The sequence below is a fragment of the Cariama cristata genome, unplaced genomic scaffold (assembly GCF_000690535.1).
Source record: "Cariama cristata isolate BGI_N322 unplaced genomic scaffold, ASM69053v1 scaffold32308, whole genome shotgun sequence".
Classification (NCBI taxonomy): domain Eukaryota; kingdom Metazoa; phylum Chordata; class Aves; order Cariamiformes; family Cariamidae; genus Cariama; species Cariama cristata.
In genome coordinates, this window is record NW_009632203.1 from 1897 (window position 1) to 10582 (window position 8686).

The window sequence follows — 8686 nt, forward strand, 5'->3', positions numbered from 1 at the left end:
ACCTGCAGAGAGATCAGGGAGCGCAGCACCTGGGGATGAGGCAGGCAATGTGCCATTCCCCAGCATGGCAGATGCAGGGAAGCGTGTCCACCGTACAGACAGGGAGCAGAGGGGGGTGACGAGCAGAGGTCACCTCTGCAGCAGCTGGAGGAACAATATTCATCAGCCACCTCTGGTCCCGGTTCCTGCCCAGCTCCCATTTCCTCGTACACCAGAGCACTGAGCAGACATCATGCTGTGTACTGAAAGCACAAGGCAGGAACCAGTCAGGGCTGGGTGAAAGCTGCCTATTCGGCTTTGCTTGGAGATCCTGGCTGGATCATGGTGCAGAGCACCTCAGGTCCTAAAAGCAACACTGCCGTGCTGCAGCGAGCAGGGCTTTGTAGTGCAATGGTCAGTTGAGGCTCCTGCCACGCAGAACCTTCCCTCAATGCTACGGAGGTAATAATATTTTGGATGCTGGTAAGGCTTGGAGAATTCATTCCTATATGCAATCAAAAAATCTTCTAGACAGTGTAGACTTACTGCATCAGGAAAAGTGACATGAAGGCCCCTAAGACTTTACTAGAGAAATTACCCGTCCACAGAAGAAGTTTCTTCCTAGCCCTCCTATCAAGAGATTGATTTATGGCCAGAAGCATTTTATAACCCTCGTTAAAAATAAAGTACCCTGGATGCATCATGTTTTTAAGCGTTGGCCTCAGCAGTACCTTGTGGATGAGATTTGTTTTCCTTTGTGTGAAGTGCCCGTCTTTAGCAGTTTTGAACAAGTCTCCCTCTCACTCTCACCATCTATGTCCGCATTCTCATGGTGAGGGCGGATGATGGAAGAGGTGGGATACCGGAGGAGAAGCTGCACAAACTGCACAACGTATTCACAACGTATTACTGAAGCGAATGAGGTTCACAGCTGATTGCTCAAAACCTGGACTTCTGTTTCAACAGCAGCTGAACGGTAAGAGTGGTGGCCTGAAAGAGAGCTCATGTTTTGCTTGCATTAATTGGATGTTATTTGGACTTCTGCATCAATCCCTTTCTTACCTTCCCAGCCACTTACAGAAGAAGGGACCTCTAAACCCTTCAGAAAGGGAGCTTTTGGGAGCCCAGGTCACAGGCAGAGCACCTCCTTGACCAGTGTGGCACCACCATTTGCATTTGGCCAGCAAGCCATGGACAAAGCCCTCAATGTGACCCTTATTGTGGTCCTCTTCGTCATCATGGTATCTCTGGGGTGCACGATGGAGACAGCCAAGATCACAGCTCACCTCAGGAAACCCAAAAGTGTGGCAATTGCCATAATGGCTCAGTACAGCATCATGCCCTTGACAGCATTCGTATTGGGCAAGCTCTTCCAGCTGGGTGCTATGGAATCCCTGGCCATCCTCGTCTGCGGCTGCTGCCCAGGGGGAAACCTCTCCAACATCTTTAGCCTGGCACTGAGAGGGGACATGAACCTCAGGTAAGGAAAGCTAAGTACATTGCCCAGGCCAATCTAGTTGTATGACTGGTTCAGAATCTAGTTTAATCAACATTAGCAATCCCCAAGAAGCTGGACAAAGACTGAAATACTAAGCGTAAAATATTTTTAAAGCACCCGTATTGCTCAATGAGCAAATTTGTCCCCATTTTACAATAGAATGGGATTTTGTACCTTTCTCTGAAGCATATGCTATGCCATTTTTGATGAGTTGGGTGCAGGAACAATTTTTCATCTCCACATAGCAGTACATATAGCATATATACGCTATATCTACCCATATAGTGGCATATAGTTCTGCGTAAACTGAGCATGCTGTCAGAAGAGGCTGCAGTAGTGAGAAACATTGAGCTAGCAGAACATCACTCTCCAACAAACCCTAGCGATAAAACAAGATCCAGGGTGAAAATATGAAGTATTACTTTCTCTGTCACTTGTGAATTTCTGAAACGTGAGCTGTACCCATAACGAGGGTCCTTTCTGATCTTGTATAGAACTTGAGTCATCTTCTCCCTTCTCTATTCGTATCACCTCCTTCTGCAACCTGACAGTGATGTCGGGGAAGTCTCAGTGACAGGTTGGGAAAGAGCAAGGTAAAGTCTTACTAACCATCTGTCCAGGTTAGTAAGAAAATCAGCACATTCCATTTGAAAAGTGTCATTCTTCTACTGAGAGTCCTTTCTTCATTTCAGCATTGTAATGACCACATGCTCAACGGTCCTGGCAATTGGACTAATGCCTCTGCTTCTCTACCTTTACTCGGGAGGACTATATGAGGGTGATTTGGACGGCAAGGTACCTTACAAAGGAATAATCACCTCCTTGGTGCTAATGCTAATCCCCTGTGCCATCGGCATCGTCTTGAATGAGAAGAAACCACAGTACGCTGGCTTTATCATCAAGGTAAGAAGTATCCTGTGCTAGATGCCTTTCAACCAAGGGCCTCAAGGAAGTTTTCAAAAATAGAGGCACGGAAATATTAACTTCTTTAAGGCACGCCACAAATCAATGAAAAGGATGTCTTGAGTTCTATCCTCAACCACTTCACCACTTTAATCATTAAAATATTTGCCCAAAGAGAGGTCCTCCGCCTTTTCCTGACAAACAACATTTTGTAGGCAACTTCCTACCTTCCTGCCCTTTGTTGGCTTCAGTTTTAACTTTGTTTCCTTTTGCTACAAGCAGCACTAATGAACCACACAGGCACTGCCTCCAGATTGAAAAAAAAAAAAACAACAACAAAAAAAACAAACCAAAACCCACAAAACCAACAAAACAAAAAAACCCACCCCACTGTTCTCAGAGGTCTAGCACAGGGCAAAAGTCACATCACTAAGTTGCTGCTTACATCAATGAGATACCTGTCCAGAAGAAGCCAGCAGATTGCTAAGCACCCACTTATGCCTGGAATCATCTCCCTGCCTCCTTTGCACATCAGGCATTTAAACAGCAAAAGGGAAACCTGGACAACCAGCTACACCATCGTCTAACTCAAGAGCTCCACTAGCAGTACTCAGAGAGCTGCTAACAACTTTGTAAACCTGTTTTTCATAGTTTCTATCACTAAGGCTTCATGTCAGAGAAACTAGGACCAAGCATGGCAAGAAATGGGCGCCAAGACTCAATAACAGACCTGATAAAGTGACACTAGGAATCACAAACCTCTAAGAAGCACAGGAACGTGGGAGTCAGGCTAGAGCAGACGCAGGAGGACCAGAGCTCTTCAAAGGTCCCTTTACCCAGCACAGGGCAGTGATGGCTGGACTGTTTCAAAAGAAGCTTTAAAAGCCTAGCATGACAAAGTGACCTACAGTGGCCCAGCTGACCCTTGGGTCATGTTCCTTTCTGCTAACACCACCTTTCTGTTTACCTTCTCTACAAAAGAGGAAGGAGGTGGAGACTTGCTTTTAAAAAACACCTGGGGAACTCCATCCAAATTGGACTCCAAAGTGCAGAGACAGGCAGGAGAGCTGTGTGTTCTGCCTCCCAAAATTCCCCAGCTCTGAATCACCAGACACCAAAAAGGTAGACAAGCTCTACCTGTGAGTAAGGTGGTTTCCTCCCCACCTGCTTTAGGAGGACTAGACCCACAAAGGAGAGACACATAGCAATGCCTGAGAGACCAGTGGCTGGTGGAGCAAGTGCCAGTCATTTTGCACATAGACCAGAAAGGTACTTGGTTATTTAAGGTCTCTAGGTAATAACCTCAGGATGATCTCTTGTTGATTACTTGTAACATTTTGTCTATGAAAGGCACTTACGCACTCTTGCTATATACTTACATATGTGATGGACAGGGAACCAGGCACAGCTGCTTCCAACAGCTGAGGCAAATCTTGCTGGGGATTTCTCTCTTGTCCTTGTCTTGAGGACTTTTATTTCAGGCAGGGATGGTTGTGCTTCTACTGTCATCTGCTGCAATAATTCTTCTGTCTGTGGCCAACGTGGGAAGCGGTATCACGATTGTCTTCTCACCATCCCTCCTGGGGTCTTCTGCCTTGATGCCTTTTATTGGATACCTGCTGGGCTATGTTCTCTCTGCAGTCTTCAAGCTTAATGATCGGTATGTTCCTCCGCTCCCCACTCCCCTCATGCTCTGTCACCAGAAGGAACAGAGAGGTATGGCAGCTCTGGTCTATGGAGCAATGGTGAACATATGGCTTTCGACATGGATGTAACTTTTGTAGAATAAACACTGATTGCAGTCTCCCAAAACACCTCCTAGAGCACAAGCAGACATGCTGCAAGCTGGTCCCTTGTCAATAACTCCCACATCTTGAGTGGAGAGAGAGAAGAGTTCAACCTCTGCTTGGCTCATCGGAGAGGGGAGGAGTAGCTGGAGCAGGTTTTTTTGACATGGGTACTTGATCACCATGGAAGGGGTGGAAGGTTCACTGAACAAGCAGATGGATGGTTTTGACTTAAGATCACCAGTGACCTGCTAAGCACACATTACTAGCCCCTGCTCTTGGTAATGAGGCCCGGGGAGGAAGAAAATCAATAGCACCAAACAAAAACCCAAAGAATTGGGAAACCCCAGAGACCAAACCAAATGACACAATTATTCCTCAGCTGATAACTACACCAAAACAGTCAGTGCATTTAGCTGCAGCCCCAGGAATTCAGGACGGAAACCTTGCACATAAAACCCACTCCTTCCCTTTCTCATCCTAACCCAGGTAGGAAGCCCGCTAGTCCTCACTATTTTTTTACCTTTATACCTTGGACTCCTCTTTTCATCTTGGAAGCAGATTCCTTCCCTGGAGGAAGCTGCAGAGCCCAGAGCAGGACATAAGGCCTCGAAACACCATTAAGCACAAAGTCCACGTTTATAATGTGTTCCAACTGCCAATTGCAAAGGGAGGAAGAGGCAAAACCTTCTAGGGATCCTAGTACTGCTCCTGATGAAGCAGCTTTTAGCACAGGCAAATGCACGAAGCATTGCAACAGCAAGGTGGGCAGAGCTCTATTTAAACTGTCTGAAAGAGAGTTAAATCTGTAATCTGTTTAACTTTTCCTCCTTCAGATGCAGGCGGACAGTGTGCATGGAAACTGGCTGCCAGAACGTAAAGCTTTGCTTGACTATCCGCAAGGTCACCTTCACCCCAGAAGTCATCAGCCCCCTGTACTTCTTCCCACTACTCTACTTCTTCTTCCAGCTTGGAGAGGGACTTCTGCTCATCCTGGTCTTTAGGATCCATGACAGAATAAGGAAACCAAGTGGCAACTACAGCTTTTCTCCTGTGTTTCTTACGGCTATGCCGACGGATGACTGTTGATAGGAAAAACAAAACAAAAACCAAACTACTCAGCTTGGATCCTCAGGTGTGCCTTCAGTGCAAAGCCGTTGATACTGGAAACAGCCGTACAGGTGCTTGCAAGAGAACTGTAAGAAGAATGGTTTTCCAGGCTCCAAGTCATAAATGACCAGAAGCAAAATGTTCCTTCCTTTGGCTTTAAATCACCCAGCAACACCAACTGTAGCTGTCACAATCTTTCCATAACCTGGCTTCAGAACTGCCTGTTCTCACTACACTTTTCTTTTTCTCCAGATGCAGCAAAAATGATCTCCACAGGTGTGGACACAGTGCTCAAGAAATGAAACCAGTGTCAAGATCTTGCAGAAAGAGTGGGAAACCAGAAAACCACCACAGGCAGATTCTGCAGCCGCCACCATCACAACCCCTCCAAGCTCCACCTTCTGCAGCCGGCTTACAGGTCTGCCACAGTTCTAAGACTCTTATCTATATGCTCATCCTACGCCAGACAAACGGATCGCCATGGTGCTGTCTGCACCCTCATTGTTACTTCCCTGAAGACCTTGCTCCAGACTAAGCCTCTCCCTAGCTGCCCATGAGCGAGACTTCCAGTGACTTCAAGTCATCGTGACAACCCTTTGGGACACCTTAGGGCCACGCTCCCAAGTGACTGCCCCCAGTTTTGCCCATATGAAAAATTACTGCCTGCATCAGTTCCCTTTTTTAATTTCACTTACCTTTAATTGTCCCACTGGCACGTGTTGGAAGCAGCTCCTGAAGACATCGCTGAAAATTAACATAATTTCTCTAACAAAGACCCAAAATGAGTTGTGAAAGTTTCTCAGTGCAGGAGCTGCCAAGACTCAGCATGCAGCTGAGCAGCCCACAGACTGCTAGTCACTCCCATTTTCCAACACCCTAGCATGGCACAGTGTACCACTGCTCTCCACACAGCAGAGGCCGTAAAAACGGAACATGGATATGCAAACTGCCTCAGTATGTCCAGTCTGGGTCCAGCAAGCTCTGCCTCTGAAAACAGATGAGCCTTGAATGTGCTTTGTTCTACCTGTAACAGTCAGTGAACTAAAGACACCACCTCTTCAGGACACCATCTAGCTATTGTCACACTACAAACATGAGTATGAGGGAAGATTGGCATCAACACCTCCAACGTCCTAAGTACGTAATGTAACCTGAAGTAATCCATCTTAACTAATAATAAACAGGCTCACACCAAGAACCTACACTTAATAAACACAGAATCATTTCTGGACAGAAGTCAACATAAACCTCCATAATGCAAAGCCTGGGAGCTTGTTTTAAATTGGAAGTTGGTCATCACAACAGCCAGCTCCCCAAGTAAAGTGCAAACATCTATTCATGCTGCTTGCAAGGCAAGTGGTGTGATTTAGAAAGAGAATTCAGAACAACTATTTATAGAGCACGTAGTACTTCATACTTAGCCTGAGAGGGAAGCATCTGAAATACCATCTCTTTCCAATCATCAGGTGTCTTCAGCCACCTGGGTTCCAGTTGGAGCCAAGTCCCACTTGAACACAGATGCCCATAATTAAGCAAGCAAGCAGGAAGGATCAACTGACCCAAGGCAGCTAACCTTACACTTGGAGGAGGGTCAATGCTGCTTTTACCACAAGAGGTTAAAGCCCTCTTCCTCCACACCTCTAAAGGCGATCCAGCATCTGAACCACTAGCCTCCAGGAGTCTGAAGCCTCCCGCTCAGCTTAGCAGCAATCCAATTAATACCTACCAGCCTGACCACCTCTCAACGCCAGCTCCCAAGAGGAGGGCGGCAGTTTGATGCAGTGCCACCTCAACAGCCACATCCACAAGGTACAACAGCTCCTTCTGGTTCCTTAGCTTGGAACATCGGTGCTCTGCAACTGCCCCGAACTAAAAAAGGCAGCAGGGCCTGCAGGCATCAAACTAACCTCCCCCAGGCCAGACCTTCCTCCGAGCAGAACCACCTTGCATTTTCCAGCACCTAATCCAAAGCCTAGCCTCGGCTCCAAAGACCTTTTTTAAAGGTTTCAGTGGATTACTGGAGTAGCTTTGTAAAGCACTTTATAAGAAAACATGTTCAATTTTAAGTTACATTCTAAAGCTCTCTCCTGCAACTTGGTTGAGGGCTTGAGAAACAAAGGACTTGCAGAGGGTTGCTGCCCCTGCGAGGCACAAACATTAACACACAGAACTTCAGGGTACCACTGCTGCAGTGCTCCCACCCACCAACTTCAAAATCCCTCCTCTTCCTCCAGAATGAGGACTAATGCCTATACAAATGCTTTATCCACCCCTCAGTGCCACATGCGCACAAACACACCGATGAAGTACACCGAGTACCTCCATCGTTAACATTCCACGCTTATTCTCCAAAGTGATTTAAACCTAAATGACTTGTCTGCTCCACTTTTTGCTATGAACTGTGACAGAACATAAAGACATCTAAGGACATCACATGATGTATTTAAAACGTAGTTCTCCCCCACACCCAAACGAGTGATCACTTTGCTGTAGACCCATCTTTAAGAAACATTTTAATCCTGTCCAACGTGAGGCACCATTGCAAACACTTTATTAACTCTAAGAACACACTAGAAGCAGAGACGTGTTTCTTTATACTTTATTTGAGCTACTTAATTCTTAAGTATCAAGAAATAGAGTGGTCTATAGAATATTATTACCACAGGGCAGTGAAATGGGCATTTTCTCAGTGTAGTGCAAGTCATATCAAATGAAAAGCTTTTAAAATAAAGTTTTATTACCAGTACTGACCAGCACTTAATCTGCTGACCTATAACTGAAACAATGGTTCAAAAGCACAAAAAAATACTCTCTGAAAATAAAGCTTTATGTACAGCACATGTAGAGCTCTTAGATGTCTAAAGCTATTAGTTTAATTTGAGATATTAAACTAACGTTCTGAGTTGCTATTCACAGTTGAATGTACTAGGAATTAAGTGTTCAAATGACTTTTTTTGGAGTACAAAAAATTTGTCTGCTTTAGTTATAAAGAGCTCTGCCAGTATACACAAACTATACACTTCAGACATTCACAAAAAAATGTGAGCAAGAAAAGGGTTATCAAAAAACATTTAATACAATTAATCAATAACCCTTCCCACCATGGTCCACATCTACAAAGTTCCCCCATCCCTCCCCCCCACCCCCCATCCAAACCCTTCCCCACAGAAAGTCACATACTTACCACAAGTTTTAGCAAGTATGGTTTAAAAAAAGGGCCCCCAGGGCAAGTTACTTATAGTTCAGTTGCCACTGTCAACAGATCTGGACCTCGATCTAGATCTCTGCCGATCCACAGACGATGGGGATTTAGATCTACTGGAAGAACCACGTTTCTGGCTCTTCTCTGGCATTGGAGATCTACTAACTGATCGAGACTTGCTACGGCTCCCACTCCTTGACCTGCTGT

General features: G+C 45.7%; 2 protein-coding genes across 2 annotated transcripts in view; one reads left to right on the forward strand and one right to left on the reverse strand.

Annotated features, from left to right (window-relative positions):
* The first annotated feature begins 824 nt into the window (after positions 1-824).
* Positions 825-5256, forward strand: SLC10A1 (solute carrier family 10 (sodium/bile acid cotransporter), member 1). The gene is made up of 5 exons (XM_009706258.1): positions 825-833; positions 1050-1459; positions 2170-2380; positions 3862-4040; positions 5004-5256. Exons 1-5 carry the CDS (start codon positions 825-827, stop codon positions 5254-5256), a joined length of 1062 nt encoding a protein of 353 aa, XP_009704560.1.
* A 2606-nt stretch (positions 5257-7862) lies between these two features.
* SRSF5 (serine/arginine-rich splicing factor 5) overlaps positions 7863-8686 on the reverse strand; it is a 2148-nt gene continuing 1324 nt past the window's right edge. Inside the window, 1 exon segment of the mRNA XM_009706259.1 lies at positions 7863-8686. This exon segment is cut by the window's right edge and continues 22 nt beyond it. Coding sequence (XP_009704561.1) covers positions 8520-8686 — 167 coding nt within the window. The 3' untranslated portion in view covers positions 7863-8519.

Coding starts and splice junctions, on each gene's coding strand:
- SLC10A1 (XM_009706258.1), top strand. Junction 1,460..2,169: donor AGAGGGGACATGAACCTCAG/GTAAGGAAAGCT, acceptor TCTTCATTTCAG/CATTGTAATGACCACATGCT. Junction 2,381..3,861: donor ACGCTGGCTTTATCATCAAG/GTAAGAAGTATC, acceptor CTTTTATTTCAG/GCAGGGATGGTTGTGCTTCT.